Raw genomic sequence first — 20,035 nt, 5'->3', positions numbered from 1 at the left:
TTTTATCGAAATATTGCATTAAACATACTTTCTAAACTTCAATTTGTTTAAGCTTATAATTTCATGAAATCGCAAGAATTAAAGTTTTTAAGTTAATAACTATTTATTTTTCTGTTTTTAATTCATTAGTAATTCAAAAAAGCTTGTTAATAAATTCATTAAATTTTTAAAGTTCTTAACATTTTTGTAATTATGAGCCATATTTTACATAGAGCCAATTATTAATAGGTAATTGTTTAAAATAATTTCACTTTTACTTATTGTTCGCATCGAATTACATACTTCAGTATTTGATTAAAGCGTATTAAGTTTAATTTTTATTGCAACACTTTGAACTAACAGTTATTTTCTCAACACTAAGATACATTAATGCAATTTTTATTTACTTACAAAACTAATACTCTCAGTGCAATTTAAACCTTGATGCAAATTGATACACTACTTGTAACTTTTATTGCTAACTTAACTTAGTATATACTCAAGTTTTAATTAATGAATTAATTTTCTCTACTTATTAAAATATTTTAAGTTTAAATAAAAACTTACATTCATCAACTTTTTGTTATTATTTTTTACTGCTACAGTCAAAATTTATGTAAATTTAGCTAAACTTATTGTTATTATATACAAACAAATTGTTAAAGTTTTAAATGTTTATTTATACAACAAGTTTTATAAAAAGGTTGTGATACGAAAAAAAATTGTCATAAACGAATAAATTTTGTACTGCAAAAATAAATTTTCAAAAAATAAATGTTCAAAAAAATATGTCTGATTGAAAAAAAACGAAACTTATAAAGAAAATGGCTCGGGTGAAGCGCTTCGAAAGTTTTTATTTTTTTATATTTCTTACCGCCTGCAATAAATTGTAAACCAAGTAAAAATTTACGGAAATTAACTCCAAATATACTAAATTTTTGTCTTTTAATCATGATAAGAGCACATTATATATAAAAGCACAGAACATTAAACAACAATCAATATTTAGTGGCTGGTATTGTTTTTAATTAAATTTAATCCTCGTGAAATTTAAGTAACTTAATTGTATTCTAAAATCTTGTTTTTGTAAATAAATTCTAAAATTCCTGTTTTTTTTTTTCAATTAATCTATGTCTAATTTCCTGTGCTTTATCTTTAGAATTAAACTATTTTTTTATATTTTTTCTTGATTAGTTCCTAACATATAACAACAAAGAAGGAATAGTAGTAGTTCAAAAATATAGTTCTTAAAGCTATGCAACTGACATAAAAACTTTGTTTTAACCAAAAATTGAACTTTCTTTACCCCTTTCTGTTTATAAAATCGAGGGTAAAAAAAGTTCAGGTTTGGAAAAAAAAAGCTTTTAAGTTAAGTCGCACTATGAATGTTTACACAATTAATCTAAAATAACAAATAAAAAACTAACATATAATAAGAGGTTCAAGAAAAAAATTATATAATAAATTTGTTAATGCGGGGCAGGTTATTATTAATTGTCTATTTATTAAAGGCTGCACAACACGAAGGTTTACGACTAAATATTTCACAACAACCATTATTTGAAGCTGAACGGACCATTAAGTTTATTTTGATGGTTGCTCACACCATTTATTTGATTATTTGAACCATTTAGCAGGTTGTTATTAACACCATTTGATGGTTGTTCTCTCTGTAAAAATAAACTAATTAGTAACTTTAAATTTACTACAACTCTTTTAAACTTGGTGTTTTGAAATAAAATTCATAAGGTGCTTGAACTTTGATATGATTTTTGATTTTATTTATTGAAAAAAAAATTATTAGCAACTTTAAAGTTACTACAACACTTTTAGAAATGTTTTGAAATAAAATTCATGAAGTGCTTGCTACTTTGATATGTTTATTGATTTATTATACAACACATTGGCTCATAAAGTTTGAAGTTTAAATGCAACAAGTAGTTCAATAGTTGATATGTTGCATAGACAAACAAATATTACATATTCATACTACATGTCACAGCTCAAAATACTTAAAATCATTATTTTACAAAATGTTGTCATGTAAAAGTATGAAAACTAGCTGGTACACACAAATTCACATTTGTAACCCTATTGAACAGTTGTCAATAATATTATGTAATGAAACAATTATTGAAGATTAAAAAATTAAAATAATGAATTGTAACATGTTAATGATCAAAAAATAATTTTTTAAACCTTTACTAAATCAAGTTGATTTTTTTTTACTTAAGTTTCCTTAAATTCACAACGAAAACTTTTTCTATTGACAAAAAGTAGAAGTTTAGAATATTTGTGTGTTTTGAAATTTAAAACTTTTTTTTTATCTTTCAACAACTTGTACTGTTTTAACTACCTTTGAGCAGAAATAAAAATCAAGATTGACTTATAAATAAAATTTTATTATCATTATCCATTAAGTTTGTTAACAGATATAATATTTTAATACTCCCAATATACGTGCAAACTATTGAAAAATACTAGCTTTATCAACGCAATTTCTTATTAATTGCTGAAATTGTAAATTTTCAATTTGAGCTGTTAGTTGAAACAACTGAACAACTGTTTTCTTATATTAATACTAGAATATTTTTGATCACTATGAAAGATAGTGCATCTACCTCAATTATTTAACAAAAAATATGCTGCTTATTATTTTATTAAACTTAATTTTAATAATACAAGCTTACTATTTTATAGTAATAACTCAATTGAAAAATCAACCAACCATATACGTGCTGACTTAAAAAGTAAATAAAAATAAAAATTAATGGTAAATATTTAACAATTTTTTTTTAAATATTATTGTAACTTTATTGTAATCAACCAACCATATACGTGCAGACTTTAATTATGTTTTCCAGTATGCACTGACTCCTCAATTTTTCGTCCTGCATTATCGCTAGCAGTTCGCTCATTTTGTTTTCCATTATTAAATCGACGACGAACCTGGAGTCCACGCCGAAAGTGTTCCTGAGCTCCACTTCTTTTAACAACGCTTGACCTGTGTGTGTGTTTACATTTTATTCGCACTTATCTTTGAAACAGAATTAAATCGACTGAATAATTAAGTTTTAAAACTACAACAAACTATTAAAGAGTAACTTAAAAATTGCTGTTTAGGTTTTTTTTTTGAATTTTAGTTCAATTTAATTTTTAAGTTTTTTTGTTTTAAAAAAATTAGGTAGTTTATAATTTTAATTTTTTAATTGTTCTTTACAGACTGAAAATTTAAACAGAGTATTAGTGATCATTAAATAAAACATTAAGCATGAGTATTTAAATTGGTTAAATAAACAGTAACGTAATTAATTTAGTCTGTCTGTAGCATATGGGCTTTTCCTAATTGCTTAATTAATTTTTGTTCTTTTTTTATTAAACAAAAAAAAATTAACGCAAAATTCTAAGAAATTTAAGTTTAAGCATATGATAAGAATTAAATTTATTTTATTATCTAAATATAATAAAAATAATTATTTTTTTTAACAATAAATCTTAGTATAATAGTAATAACAATATAAAAGCAAAAGCATACTTCAAAACAAACACAATAGTTGATTGCATTTTTGGTTTTGGTAAAAAACATAGTTTTGCCTTGCAAATTATCAAAGTAAAATGAAGTATTTAAATAATAACAAAGAAAACAAATAGACAGCAAACAACAACTAAGCAAACTTGAGACAAAGACTTTAAACTACTAGAAGCACAAACATGTACCATGTTTATTTAGCATGATGGAATTAGTTGTTTTTATCTTATTTGTCCACACACAGTAGTAAATATGAAATTCAAATAAAAACTCGAACAAACACGTTTTATTTGAATTACATTTTACTGGGTTGAAATTATATTTCAAGTTTTATTTTTTTAAATCACTTTGTTCTATTTTTAAAATTATTCAACTGTAATTTTAAAAAAAAATGTAGGTTTAGTTTATCATAATCAAAAAAAAGTAAAAAATTATTCTATTTTACAATTAATTAGTTTTTAAGTCATATTATAACTATTTCAAAATTTTGAAATCCCTTGGTACTTATTTTGATTATTAGACAAACAAAATAAAAATTATTTTAGTATTTAGTTTTTTTAAGTTTAAAACAACTTTATACACAAAATACTAGTTGTACCAACGAGTAAGGAACATCAATTTCAACAGAACAAAATATAGTGATTTATTGCTCCAGGAGAATTATCTTTATTGTCTTGTTTTTTTATAGCTTAATGCTTTTATGAGCCAATTTCAACTTTTATTTTAAAATACAACCTTCAAAAAAATACCACTTGTTTATTTCATGTACAACTTTAAAACATTAGATAAGTTTTAACACAAAGACCATATTTTCATGTTATATAAGCTGAAATATAAACATTTACATATAAAAGCATTTTGTATTAAACCATTTAAAAACATTGATAGCAAAAAATAACTTCAACAGAAACTTAATTTAATATTTTCAAATTTAAAACTATCATGGCTTTTATTTTAATTATGTGTTTTTTACATAATCTTAAACTAGTTCAAAACATTTGTTTACACTGATCTTAAAACACAATCTTAAAACTTGACTGAGCTATATAAAGAAATAAAAGGAGAAAAATTTAAATTGTTTTAACTAACTCAAAAAATAAAAAGTAAATAAAATTAAAGGAGAAAATAAAAGACTGTTTTATATGTTAAGTTGCTTTGTTGTTTACTTGCTAAGTTAATTAATTTTAGCTTAAAATTGCACCCAGTTACTATATTGTTATTTTTAGTTTTACAATTATTATACATGCAAGTATATCAATCATAACTATCACCTTTTATTTTCATTTTCAACTTATAACGTGAATCTAAGTTTCAAAATAAACTTTAAATCACAAATGTTATTGTTGTAAAATTACCCTAAAATTTCAGGTGGCCTTCTGTTTTAGTGAATTATAATAAAAGAAGGTATTAACCTTTCCAGTATTAAAAAGCATGTGTATTTTTATACCTCGAATATTCAAAAACAAGTTCTTTGCTGAAATTAACCTTTATAAAAAATACTACTTCATATTGTAAACTTTAAGCTGTAAGCTTTTTCTAGTGTTTTTCAAAACTTAAATGACATACTTAATATATGTTTTTATAAAAAAAAAATTCTACATAAAATGTCTCAAAGCAAAATACCAATAAAAATAGTTATTTTTGATTTGGACAGTTATTAAATAGTTATACTTGTTATTGGTTTAAACTAATTTTGTGATAAATAAAAATGGAAAACTCCAGAAATGTAGGGCAAAAACTTTTTTTTCACATTAATGTCAATTTTTGTATATAAATGAAAAATATATATTAGAATTAGAACTAATATTTCTTTGATTAATTTTAATGTTATTTTAAATAGCCTGAAAATACTCCAACAACTTTATCAACTTATATTTAACAATGTTATAAAATATGGATTTATTTTTATAGGTTTTATAACATTTTATGTTAATTAAATAAACCTATAAACTACATCAAGTCTAAGTAGATACATATTGAAGTAGCTTGCAATTAATACAACAAATACCTAATTAGGCAACAGAAAATGCACCAACTTTTAAAGATAATGATTTACCTTGTATTCAAAATAAACAAGAATGCTTGTTTTACAAGTTATAAGCGGAAACAATATTCTTGTTTATCAGGGAATGCAGTTGCCAATAAAATATTTTATTTTCGCAGTTAAATTGCAAAATACAATTTTTTTTTTTTTTTGAAACTGAGCACTGATTAAACCTAAGTTAATATTTAGCAATTATTAAGCAAGTATTTATCAATAGAATACTGTTTAATACATAAATAAATTTCAACTGTATTTTATAAAACAACTTATAATATATTTTGGTGGTATATAATGACAATTTCATAGTAAATTGTACGCATGTATTATGTGGTTATAATATGATTTCAAACTTTTACAATACTTTTCCACTACTTTTTATTTCAATTTTTTTTTTTAATTTTCATGGTTAATACAAGTACATACATTTTTAAGTTCATGGACTCTTATTATGTACTTAATTTGTAATTTTCAAAACATTTAGTGATTTTTAAACACAGCAACTTATTAGTTATTCATGATAGATTTATCGTTTGTTCTCAGTTAATCTTTGAAAATGATTATTAAATAAAATTTTCATTAAAAACATCAAAATTTAACTAAATGAGTAAAAATGGTTTTAGAAAAAAAAACATGTAATTTAAGCAGCTTAAGAAAAAGCTAAGCATTAAACTTTTTTGTTTTTATTTACTCATGTTAATAATTATAGGAAGCCTTTAATCTTTAAAAAATAAAGTAAAAACGTGAATTATAATATTGAAACTTAATTTACTTAAACTTTTGACTTTTTAAAAATATTTAAGTTAGTGCAAAAACTATTACTTTATTTTATCTGAAAACTAACACTTAATTGAGAAATATTATATATAACAAACTGTTAAGTAACCAAAGCTAAATTTACTTCATAAAATATTTATTTACTTAGGTCAATATTAAATTCTTTTACTTTTTTGTTTTCTTAAGTAAATTTAATTGCTCAGATTAAAAAAACTTTATTCATTGACTCTTAAACAATATAACTGTACTGAAATTTTTATCAAGTCATAATAGTTTTTAGTAGGTAAACAATATTAAGTTTTAGTCGCTTTATATATATATAAACATACATAGAGTTGCCAAAATTTTTGGCAAACTTTCTCTTGATTTTCACAATTTCCTCCAGGTTTTATAAGTACACATTTTTGGGTCTGTTTTAGTTTAAGTTAAGTTTAAAGTGCTTTTTAATTAAAAAAATTATAATAAAAAAAGCTTTATCTATACAAAAAACAGGTGGGGATACTGGAGTTTTTAAATACCAATTCAGTAAGAAACACATTCTACGTTTAAAATTTATTCGCATGACGACGTTTCGACTTTCAATAAGTCATTATCAAAAAATTACTGTGCAAAAATAAATAAAATTAGTGATAAACAACTAAGTATACAAAAAAAAAAAATTTCTAAGTGATACATTATATAAAAATTTTATAAATTAAGATTATAAACTCTAATACAAAAAAAAAAAAAAAAAAAAAAACATTTTACATAAGTACTAACAAATTGTTACACTAATATATATCAAACTAATCAAAAATTCTTAATGTATGGGTAATACCCGGTTTAATTAATTGTTTATTTAAAATTGGATTATAGCGTTTAATTAGTAGAGCTTCACTTATTAGGGTCTCAAATTTATTTCTACATTCTTTCAAAATTCCAAAATTATTAGCAGTTATTTTTTCATTTTTACAAACATAACAATTGCTAATATGGTCCGATACCGATGTTTTGCCCTTTAAATGTTCTTTAATTCTTTCTACTAATGGTCGTGAAGTGAATCCAATATATTGGATACTCTTATCATAAGAGCATTTGTACTCATAGACCACGTTTGATTTTAATTCATGGGGTGTCTTATCTTTATTACTAAAGTAATTGCTTACTTTTGTTGTGGTAAAAATTACTTTGAATTCTTCGATGTAGTTGTTTAGAAGCTTTTCTAGTTTCTTTTTATACTCGATACTAGGTTTTCCAATATAAGGTACCTTTACAACACCATATTAGGTACCATATTAGCAATTGTTATGTTTGTAAAAATGAAAAAATAACTGCTAATAATTTTGGAATTTTGAAAGAATGTAGAAATAAATTTGAGACCCTAATAAGTGAAGCTCTACTAATTAAACGCTATAATCCAATTTTAAATAAACAATTAATTAAACCGGGTATTACCCATACATTAAGAATTTTTGATTAGTTTGATATATATTAGTGTAACAATTTGTTAGTACTTATGTAAAATGTTTTTTTTTTTTGTATTAGAGTTTATAATCTTAATTTATAAAATTTTTATATAATGTATCACTTAGAAATTTTTTTTTTTGTATACTTAGTTGTTTATCACTAATTTTATTTATTTTTGCACAGTAATTTTTTGATAATGACTTATTGAAAGTCGAAACGTCGTCATGCGAATAAATTTTAAACGTAGAATGTGTTTCTTACTGAATTGGTATTTATCTATACAATAGATTTTTTGTGTCAAATCGAAATTTTAATACTTATCATGTTAAAATTGTTAAAAATTGCAGGTTTTTTAGCCTAAACTTTCAATTTCTAGATTTTTCCAGGTTTGGTGGCAACCCTGTACATTTCATTCAAAGATGAATTTAGAATAACATAGAATAATTAACAGTTGATATTTCATTCTTTGGTTCATATACACAATCAAAAAATATAACTTTGCCTAATCAAAACTTAAAATAAAAACATAAGCTCATGCAAATTTTGAAATATTTAAATATGAACACAAATTCAAGAGTTAAAGAATCCAGCTTTAATTCATACTAGTATTATTTAACAAGAACTTATTATTCAAAAATTTCGAAGTAATTTATTAAATTGGGTTTTCCTGATTTATTCAGTTAAAGAAAATTTAAAGAGAACTGTTTTGCAAAAAAATTAACATTTTTAAGTTGTTTATAATAGTAATGTACAGCATACAACAAAGCTCTTATCATATGAACCTAAATATTGTTAGTATAAGAAGTACTAAGGGTTTATGAACATTATTAAAATATATTATCAGAAACAACAAAATTTGAGTAACCCATAACACTAAACTTAATAATTTATCTAAAATACTGGACAAAACAATAGCTTAAATACCACTTTAACTTTTTCATATAAAATCATTTTACCAGCAACTGCAACCTCAATTAAATTATAAATTACAATTAGAGCTTTTACTTCAAAAAAAATACTACATTAATCTACTTTTAAAAGATTATTACATTTCTTACAAATTTTAACACCATTATACTACACCTTATAATAATAACAATTATTTATTTAAAAAACCGACTAGAGTTAATAAATATTAATAACAATAAAACTAACGGATTGTGAATTTTGTTCTTAAATTGCTTATTTGCTTCCTCATTGCCTCCTTTTTAACCTTTATCAGGTCCGTGCCCTTATCTCTGGTGTTAAAAGACTGGTTTAACAAACTGTTCATGTTAGACGCATTGTTCGTGTTAGCCATGCTGCTCAAGCCAAACTGCTGGTTGTTGTCAGTTAACTTCTGGCAGACCTGCGGCCTCGGACTGTTGAAAAACCCGTTTATTTTTGAATCAAAACTGCTGTTTAACACGTTGTTAGGGTTCGGAGATGCAAACCCGTTATTGTTTTTTTGAAGTAGACTCAACGGAGACTGGTTGTTAAAGTTGTTGAACAAAGAACTGTTGTTGTTAGAAAAAATGTTGTTGTTTAATGAAGTGTCCACAGTGGAACTGTAGCTGTTAAGATTGCTGTTAGACGTCCATGGCGACGTGTACTTGTTGTTATTTCCTATCAAGTTGTTCAAGTACCCATCCGTGTTCTGCTGTATCTGGTCAAAATTGGCTTTGAACACGTCCGTGGTGCAACTCTTATTCACCTGCGGGGGTCTGTTCGTGCCTATGGGGGCCGGGACATCCCCACTTGGTTTTAAATTGCAAGTGTACATGTTACCGTTTCTCGAAATGCCAGAGCTGTCAGAACTTATGTCGTAAAAACTGCTTCCAACGGTTCTTGAACTACCAGAGCTGTCAGAATTTATGTCATAACTACTTCCAATGGGCTTCTGAACCGTTTTATTGCCGCTTATGCTGCACTTGTTTAAATCTTCAACCAAGTTGCTGTTGGCGTGTGGCGGACTGGAGCAAGAGCTCGACACTCCCGAAGAGCTTCCGGAACCCAACGAGTTTTTATCAACGTTTTTACTAACTTCAACTAATTTGTTATCATTATCGTTTAAGTTGTTTTTGGCCACGGATGCCCACGTTTTATTTGTGTTTTTGTTCTTGTTTATGGCCACTTGAACGTAGTCGCTCATTAAACTTTTGCAATACGTTTTCGTCTGCACGTTATTTTGTGTGTTATTGACCACTGCCGGTGGCTGTGTTATTTTTTTAACTGCAGGCTGCACTTCTTTATTCACCTGTTGGAATGATGTTTGGTTAGAAAAATATTGAAATAAATTTATCTTTAGTTTTTCATTTATTTTACTTAGATTGCCCTTTGTTTAATAATTGATTTGAGAATATGTATAACAAAATTGTGAAGTCTTATTTTCAAACTTGGCTTGCATTTAGCTGTAAAACCTATAAAATAATCATCATGTGTTGAAACTTGTTCATTTTAAAAAGGATTTTAATGACATTAAAACTTATAACCAATATATTAATTCTTTAACAACATTGCAAACCAAATGTACATTTATAACCATTATTGAAAATTTTTAGAATGTACTATTTAGTCCAAAGTTTAAAAAATATATTGTTACTTACAGTGCTACTTTAATTACCAGTACTCAGAAATTTTGATATATTTAACTACTATTCAGCATATTACAAAGCTTGTCACATACCTGTGTAGGTTTTAATCTTGGTGGTAAATTTCTATTAACATTTGTGTTTATTGTTGATTCAGGTCTACTCGTAGGAGTATTATTGTTATTATTTGCTGCATTTTTATTTTTATTTAACACTCCATCGTTCTGTAAAACATTGTAAATTACTGTTTATTTCAAAATAAAATTAGTATATAGTACTTCATATATACTTAGTATATAATCTATGTTACTTGTTACAATTTTTTTCAATATCAACAAAGTACCATAATCTAAATTAGAAATAATATTTTTTGTTTTATTATATTTTTAAAACTTTTTTAATTTAAAACACTAAAAAAATTATAAAATTTATGTCAAAAAAAACTTCAATCCAGTTCAGAAATTCGAAACCAATTTAAGTTAGGGTCTTATATTACTGTATTGTTTTAATGTTCAATACAAGATTTATTTTAATGTTTTTAAAGTAAACTCACACTGTAATAAACTCTTATAAAACTTCCTTTAAGTTCTAGGTTGTCTAATTGTTTTTTACACTTTTCAGCGTCTTGTTTATTATATAAGTTAACATAACCATAACACCTGGACTCTTGTGTGATTCTATCCTGCATTACCTGTGAAGTCATAATTGATAAAAAACAAAACTACTAAGTGGTATAAGTGTTTCTTAAGGGCTATAGAGGTTTAATCACTTTTTTAAAACTTGAGAGTTAACAAAGCTATACGTTGCTTTTTACTGATCTTGAAATTCAAAATAAATTTTGAGGTGAAGCCCTTCAAATTCGGAAACTATACTAAGGTTTCTCATGTGAGGCGCAAACTGAAAAGGCAAAAAGACTGTTTCACTAAAAATATATCTTATCTTAAGTTTTTTTGAGATAATTACCTCAATCATTCAGGAAGTGTTCCTTTCAAAACTTTTTAAATTGGGTTATAATTTTAACAAAAAAAAAAGAAGAAAAAAAGAGTTTTTTTTGTCTCAATTGTTTTTGTTTTTGAATCTTTTAAATTTTGTTCCAGTATGTTTTTATAATATTGCACAGAACCTTTCCTAAAAGTTTGAGGTAATCATCTCAAAAAATGTAGGAGATATATTTTAAATGCTTTCTAGTTATTCACAGTTTCAGTTTGCACCTCACATAAGGAACCTATTATAGTCTCTGACTTCTACTAGCTATGTCTCAAAATTTATTTTGATTTATAAAAATCCGTAAAAAAACAGGAAAATTGAGAGCCTACTTTAACTTTATGCGTACAACCTTAACAAACACAAAAAAACTCACAACAGCGCTTTTGACGTTGGCCACCCTGCCAAATAAATCCTCTAAATCGTGCTTCGTGGTGCGAGGAGACAGCTGCTGTATCCTCAAGCTTTCGCTGATCGGGTTGCTTTCAGCTTTGATCACTCGCTTCGTAGCGTAAGTACTCATTTTTATTTACTAATTAACAATTGCTGTTTGAAAATTCAGTTTTGGTTTAACATGTGTGTGCATACCAAGTACAAAAGCTGATTCAATACTTTATTTTAGACAGTGAATGTTGATAATTTCAAACTATTAATGTGTCATTTAAATAAAAGTAATTTGTGCAAAAGTGTGGTTTAAAAACCTTGTTAATTATACTAATGTAACAACTTGGCATGTTCAAAAAAAATTGTGGTTAGTGTTTTTAATTTAAATCACAAGTAATATTTACTGTGATTGTGAAGAGGTCATCAAAATATGATGAGGTTAAAATAAATAAAATTATTTGTTTATGGTAGGCAGTACTTAACTAACTTTAGTTTTACGAAAAACTATTCACTAAATGAAATACAGAAGCATAAAAGACAAACAAGTTTTAATGTAACACAACATCAAAGATACAGTTTTTTCTGTATAAGTTCCTGATACAAAACTATAAAGTAAAATTTAATGATTTACTTTAAAATTTCCAAAAAACAAACTATTCTTTTTTTTGAGACAGCTACATTAAATTTTAAGAAAGTTTATTTTTTAGATGATCATGTAAGAAAAAATTTCTGAACAGTTAAAAACTATAAAATATGGTTATAAAAGAAAAAAAGATAATTATGTAAAAAAAAATATTAGGAAATTACTTCTAACATATTTTTTTAAGCAGAGATTACAGCAAGTACTTTTAAAACCTTTACTTAAAAAAAACAGTTTTTATAACCTTTATAAGGAGTCTATGAAACTTTAATTGTGGATTATTTTTACCTTAGAATTATTTTAAAATACTGTACAAATTAAATGGTAGCTTAATTAATTATGTAGAAAAAAATTAATCCAATTAAATAAAAATTTAAAAATTTACCTGAAGGCATTATTTTTACATAATTGAATACTACATTCTACTTTTTTTAATCTCCAACTTAATTTTTTTTAAATTAATTTTCTTAAAAAAGGATCAAAATTATTCAACAAACTTTAAAAACTGAAACTAGACTGTTTATTAAAGTTATTACTTTAATTTGGTTTCTAATTCTCTTAATCTGGATTTGTTCAATCTTAGTTTAAACACACATTTTAGAAAAATTAAATAATCTTAAGAATTGGAATGCAAATGGACAACAATAAAAAACAATAAAACACAAAATTTATATTTTTAACCTAGTAGAGCATAAAAAAACTATTAAGTTACTCATTTTTCATTACATTAATTTTGTGTTTAAAACAGATAATACAAAAACTTTAATTCATTTTGTAGCATAAACACTGATTACATACAACTTACTAAATTAAAAGTAAAACTATAAAATACAAATTATGCATCACTAGGTTATTTTCAACATATATTAACAAAAACATATAATCTAAAAGCTGAAAAAAAAAGATTATTTTTAAGAAAAACAAATCAATTTTTTTAGCTAACAATAACTTAAATTACAGTCAACAATTAAGAAATATAATTTATCACTTTTAATTTAAAACAATTAATTTTAAAAGAAGTTAATTGAAATGATATTCATTATAAATCAACTAATTTATTTAATTACTTTAAATTTATTTAATTTTTCGTTTTAATTAATCACAACTTAATTATAAATAATTATGCTAGCAATTTGTGGTTTAAATAAATACTTTTAGAGCAAAAATATATTCCTTGTTAATATTATTAAGCAAAGTCAACTTTTATTAATTACTAGGCAGATGTAGCTGACTTTTATATACTTTTTGTAACAAATTTAGTTGAAGCCATCACATGATTAAAAATATTATGTTTGTATAATAATTAAAGAGTATTAGGTCAAAGAAACTAAATAAAATTAAAAACATGTTCAGACTTAAAATGTGGTACTTATACCGTTATTGAGCAGATGAGAAACAAAGCAACTTTAAAATACTTTTCATAACTATATTTAAATTTATTATACTTGTGATGTTTGAACTTAAGCTTTGTTGATATAAACTGAGCTTCTGATCTAATTAGCTTTTATTGAAAAAAGATGACTTTTAATATTAAGCATTAAGTTTTGTCTTATGACTAGTCACAGTTACTGTTTATAAACACAATCAGTATTGTTTAAAATAAAAAAGTGTTATATGTTAAGTAACTATTACATTCTCTACATCATTAAAACTACATAGAAAACCAAAATTTTGTTAAGGAAATTGACATTTGCAGCTTTGTAATGTAAATTAAGTTGAAATTTATTATTTTTGAACAAACAAAACTTTCACTTCAACTTCAATAATTGGTAACAATACAACAGAAGTAAAAGTACATCAGATTTTCACAGAAAAATCTTTTAAAATGGCATAAATTAGCCTAATTTGTAACTATTAGCATTTGGTTATCTAGAAATTAGCAATGAGTGCAGCAATTTTTCTGATATGGAAACTGAGTTGTTCTGGGTATATAAGTAAACACTAAAATATGTAATAATATGAGTCAATAATAGAAAAAGTTACTTTTAGAATATATAATATAGTTTTGAACTTACTTTTAGAAAAAAACAAAATTAGTCAATTTTAACACAATTTTTACAAACATATAAGATTTATAAGTGTTAAAATTATTTCTTAATTAAGCCTAAGTAGTATCAGTGTTTTAACTCTGTATACTGGACATTAAACTTATTAAAATTCAAGTCTTTATAGAAGTATTTTGAAGACAAATTAAGGTCTATTTAGTGTTTCAAGTGATTTTAATGGGAAATATAAGTAGCACTATAGGCGAAAAAATCCATCAGTAATAAATTTACCTTCATAAAATTTTAACTATAAATTTTTAAGACTTGGACACATTTAAAAAAAAATGTTCACTGTTAAACTAACAAAAATAGAGGCAATGGGGTGTATTTGCTTTTCAAGTTATAAATCATGGTCATTTCATTTTGGCAACCTTACCTGAGTACTTGGAGTTTGTGGCCTTTCCTGATTAGATAAAACAATTTTGTTACAGCATTTTAGCTTCTTAAAAAAATTTAAGACTTTAGATGAACATAATTAAAAATGTGCTACTTTTATCTTGCTAACAACAAAAAAATATAATATTAAGCTAATTCTAAAGATTAGATACTGAAAAATTTAGTCTTTTATACTTAACTTACTTTATCTCAAACTTACATTACTCAAAACTACTATACAAACTTTTTATGTAAAAATATCAAACAATAAAAGAGTGTTAACTATTTTCAAATGTGTACTAAATAAAAAAAAGTTGTTAAGAAATTGTTAAGTTTAGTCAGATTTAGTGACATCTTGATGTGTATGTTTATGAGTTTTGTTTATTTAAAAAAAGTGAACTGAGAACACATTAGATTCAAAATTTCACAGGATATTTTTACAACATAAATTGGATACAAGGTTAAAATCTACCTGGTATAAGCCACCAATCTGTACTGCAAAGTTAGCAAAATTAAAAAACTGAGTTTTCTGAATACTGAACTCTTATCTTAACTTAAAATTCCTTGCTCAAGTATTGAGTAGTAATTTTATTATCACAAAAGTTTATCAGCTGTGCTGTACTGAGTTGCCATTGTTAAAAGCAAAAAAAAAAAGCTTTTAAATAACAGACAAGATTGATTAAAAAATATCTACTATTAAAAACGCCTGAGACTTTTTTTGATCATCATCCAGAACTTCTTAATATCTAGCTTAAGTTTAAAACATTAGAATTATTTTTTATGCACACCAAAACAGATTTTGTGCACACTACAATAATTTTGTGCATACTAGAACAAATTTTGTGGACACTAAAATAAATTTTGAGCACACTTTGATGACCAAAAAACTTTTATTCAACATTTTAGCTATTAACATTGTACTAAAATCAATTGAATTGATGATTTTTAACACTACCAGTGACTTATCACTTCAATTTAAGTTTGTCATTGTTTCAGTATTTCAACTTATTTAAAATCTTCTATGTTCAAAAAATTAAATTTTTTCTTAGTGTTACTATAACTTTTACACTAGATTGGTAACTATTATTATGGTGTTGTTGTAGACAAATAAGTGGAATCTGCTTTAATATAACCTACTATCTTCAAGAAATTGTTAAAAATGCTACTTTTACAAAACCTTTTTTTTGAAAATAACATTGCCAAAATGCAGCTTAAAGTAGTAATAAACTTTCTTATTAAAAGCATGATTACATCAAATTTCCTGAAAAAACCCCTACTTTTTTAACTTTTGTCATTCTGTTTATCTTTCTGACTATGTGGCAACCATACCTGAATATTTAGAGTTTGTGGCCACCCTGATTAGATAAAACATTTTTGTTACAGCATTTTAGCTTCTAAAATAAATTTAAGACTTTTGATGAATTTACTTAAAAATGTACAACTTATATCATACTAATAAATAAAAAGAAATAATATAAAACTAATTTTAAAGACTAGCTATTGAAAAAAAAAGTATCTTATACTTAATATACTTTATCTAAAACTTGCCCATATTTAGCAAACTTTTTATGTAATAAGTTCAAACAATGAAAAAATTGTATACTATTTTCAAGTCTATTAATTAAAAAAAGTTGTTAAGAAACTATCAAGTTTTATCAAAGATAGATGTTGTTGCTTACTGTTTAAGAGTTTTGTTTATTTAAAAGGTGGATTGAGGCACATTACATATAAAAAAAATAATCTTTCACAGGATCTTTTTAAAACATTAATTTGATACAAAGAAGAAACAGTTATAAGCCACCAATCTGTACAGCAGAGTGAGCAAAATTGAAAAAGTAGTTTTTCTTAATACTGAACTCTTATTTTAACTTAAAACACCATGCTTAAATAAACAAGTAGTAGTTTTATTATCATAAAAGTTTAGAAAATTTGCTGTACTGAGTTGCCATTGATATAGACAAAAAATAGCTTGAGACACAAAAAATAGAAGGAATTAAACAATGTTGGCCTGAATTAATGGTAAAGTTGAAAAAAGTGCTATATAGTACTGTTAATCAAGTTTAAATACCTTAAGTACATAGCTTGTAAAAAATAGCATGAGATTTACATTCTTTAAAAATCAAAAATACAAAATCAAAGTATTATGAATATAAAAATTAAAACTTAAGGGAAAATGTTTAAGAGTTTTCTGTATTAAAAAAGTGTATTGAGAACACAATTTGAAAAGGACTAATGTTTTACAGGAACTTTTTACAAAATACATTCTACACAGGGTTGTTACTGCTAAAAGGAAAAATTATGGTATTCTGGTTAAAAATAACAGTTTGTGGCAATTATGGTATTATGGGTTTGAAGATAGAGCTTGGGTGTTTACTTTTAAATAATTTTCTTTATTTAAAAAATGTATAGAGAGCACAATAACCTTCTTTGAAATCTTCAAGGTTCAAAAAATCAAAACTTTACTTCAGTGTCACTTGAACTTTAGTAGATTGTAGTTAAGGAGATTGGTTATTTAATTATCATTATGGTGTTGTTGTCATCAAAAAATGGAATCTACTTTTATATAACCTACTATCTTTAAAAAAAATATTGTAATAAATACTATTTTAAAAAAATTTACAACTGATTTTGCAAATAACTTTAGAAAAATGAGTTTATAATAATAATAAAAAAATTATTAAGAGCATGTTTCAAATTTCCTGACCTTTCTGACAATTTTTTCAAAAAACCCCACTTTTTTTTTAACTTTTGTCATTCTTTCTTATCTACCGGACTTTGTGGCAACCCTACCTGAGTATTTTGAGTTTGTGGTCATCCTGATTAGATAAAACAATTCTGTTACAGCATTTTAACTTCTTTAATACATTTTAACTTTAAATGAACATAATTAAAAATGTACAACTTTTATCATACAAACAAAAAATACAAATATAAAATTAAATCTAAAGACTAGATACTGGAAAAGTTGTTATTTATACTTGAATTGCTTTATTTAAATTTGCCCCTATTTAACAAGCTTTTTATGTAAAAAGATCAAACAAGAAAAAAAAAATTACCACTTTCAAATGTCTACTAAAAAAAGATTATCAAGAAATTATTAAGCTTTGTCAAATTTAGTAGGATGTTGTTGTTTACTGTTTAAGAGTCTTGTTTATTTCAGTAAGTTAATTGAGACACATTATATACAAAAAAGATAATCTTTCACAGGATCTTTTTAAAACATTAATTTGATACAAAGAAAAACTGTTACAAGCCACCAATCTGTACAGCAGAGTTAGCAAAATTGAAAAAGTAGTTTTTCTGAATACTGAACTCTTATTTTAAGTTAAAACACCATGCTCAAGTAAACAAGTAGTAATTTTATTATCATAAAAGTTTATCAAATGTGCTGTACTGAGTTGCCATTGATATAAGCAAAAAATAGCTTGAGAGACAAAAATAGCAGGAATTAAACAATCTTTGCCTAAATTATTAGTAAAGTTGAAAAAATTGTGCTATAAAGGACTGTTAATCAAGTTTAAATACCTAAAAATATTTAAGTTACAGCTAAGGGATTTAATAAAACCAAAGTAGTTAATTCTTTAAAATTAAAAATACTGAATCAAAGTATTATGAATATAAAAATTAGAACTTAAGGGAAACTGTTTAAAGAGTTTTCTATAATTAAAAAAGTGTATTGAGAACACAATTTGAAAGGACTAATGTTTTACAGGAACTTTTTACAAAATACTTTATAGACAGGGTTGTTACTGCTAAAAAGAAAAATTACGGTATTCTGGTCAAAAAAATAAGTTTGTGGCAATTATGGTACTCTGGGTTTGAAAATAGAGCTGGGTGTTTACAGTTTAATAATTTTCTATATTTAAAAAATGTATTGAGAACACATTAAAAAATTCAATGAATGTTTCACACAAACTTTTCACAAAAAGAATTTTACCCTAGGTCACCACTGCTAAAAGCAAAAAAAAAACAAGCCAAAATGATCAAAAATTGGTTTAGTCACAGTATTAAAAAACAGTATTAAAGCCTGATTTGATTTCAACTCAATTAAGAACTTTCAATCCTTTAGAACTGGTTACTTTTCTTTAAATTTCAAATTAATTAATACATTAAATTTTAAAATACCTTCATAAGCATAGAAGTAAAAAATGCTTTTAAACTCTGTTTCAGAAAAAAAAAACTACAAACAGGGTTGCAGTAATTAGAGACAAAAAGTAAGTCAGAGTGACCAAAATCTTAAATGCTTAATATACCAAAATAGTAAAAAGGGTAGTAATAAAAATACAATTAAACAAAAATTTTAGTCAAAAAACTTAGACTTTTAAAATTATCTTTATTAGACAGACTTTTGCAAAAAAAAATATTTAAGCCTTAGTTAGATATATTATTTATAAACATTTAAACTAACCAAACTATGAAACAACTTTATTTAAAAATAAAAAAATGAGACAATTACGGTATTCTGGGTTTGAAGATAGAGCTGGGTGTTTACTGTTTAGTAATTTCCTTTATTTAAAAAATGTATTGAGAAGACAATATTTTTTTATTAAATAGTTCACAGGAACTTTTTATGTAATGGATTCAACACAGGGTCACCACTGGTTAAAGAAAAACCAACTTGCCAAAGTTATCAAAACTTAACCAAGTCACTAATGTTTGGCTCAAGTTTATTAAACAGGGTTGCCAAATGTTTTAGGCAAAACTTCTCCAGGTTTTCAAAACTTCCTCTGGGTTTTTAAAACTACACATTTTCGGGTCTATTTTTAGTTTTAACTTGAGTTTAGAGTAAGAAACTGTGCTACATAGTATAAAAATATTAAAAAGATACTGTAAAGCTACTTTAGATGTGTTCTTTAAAAAAAAGATTTTTGGTTATCTATAAAATTATCTATTTGGTAGATTTTTTGTTTGAAATCTTTTTTTTTTACTTTACCTGCAGTGGTGACCCTGTGTAGAATCCATTTTGTAAAAAGTTTCTGTGAACCTTCATAAAATATTTTTTAGTGTTCTCATTTCATTTTACAAGTACAGAAAACTATTAAACAGTATACACCTAGCTCTATCTTCATACCCAGAATGCCTTAATTGCCACTTAAATTTTATTTTGAAACAAAGATGCAACATAATTAGGTTAGTCCTAGTTCAAAATTGTAGGTTTTTAGTAATTTTTGTTTAAAATTTCAGGCTTTTTAGCCTAAATTGCCAAGTTCAATGTTTTTCCAGGTTTCCAAGTTTTTTGACAACCTTAATTAAAACTCATTTTAA

General features: G+C 24.8%; 1 protein-coding gene across 1 annotated transcript; it reads right to left on the bottom strand.

Moving 5' to 3' along the window:
- Window positions 1–687: 687 nt before the first annotated feature.
- LOC145838305 (uncharacterized) lies at window positions 688–11,868 on the bottom strand. The gene is made up of 6 exons (XM_082945875.1): window positions 11,703–11,868; window positions 10,896–11,033; window positions 10,438–10,566; window positions 8,928–10,008; window positions 2,811–2,983; window positions 688–1,649 (listed from the first exon to the last, which is right to left on the bottom strand). The coding sequence occupies exons 1-6, from the start codon at window positions 11,847–11,849 to the stop codon at window positions 1,536–1,538; spliced, it is 1,782 nt and encodes a 593-aa protein (XP_082802001.1). The 5' UTR covers window positions 11,850–11,868; the 3' UTR covers window positions 688–1,535.
- Between the last annotated feature and the right edge of the window lie 8,167 nt (window positions 11,869–20,035).

The sequence above is a fragment of the Thalia democratica genome, chromosome 6 (assembly GCF_965202585.1).
Source record: "Thalia democratica chromosome 6, ktThaDemo2.hap1.1, whole genome shotgun sequence".
Classification (NCBI taxonomy): Eukaryota; Metazoa; Chordata; class Thaliacea; order Salpida; family Salpidae; genus Thalia; species Thalia democratica.
This window is presented reverse-complemented; position numbering and strand designations above follow the sequence as displayed.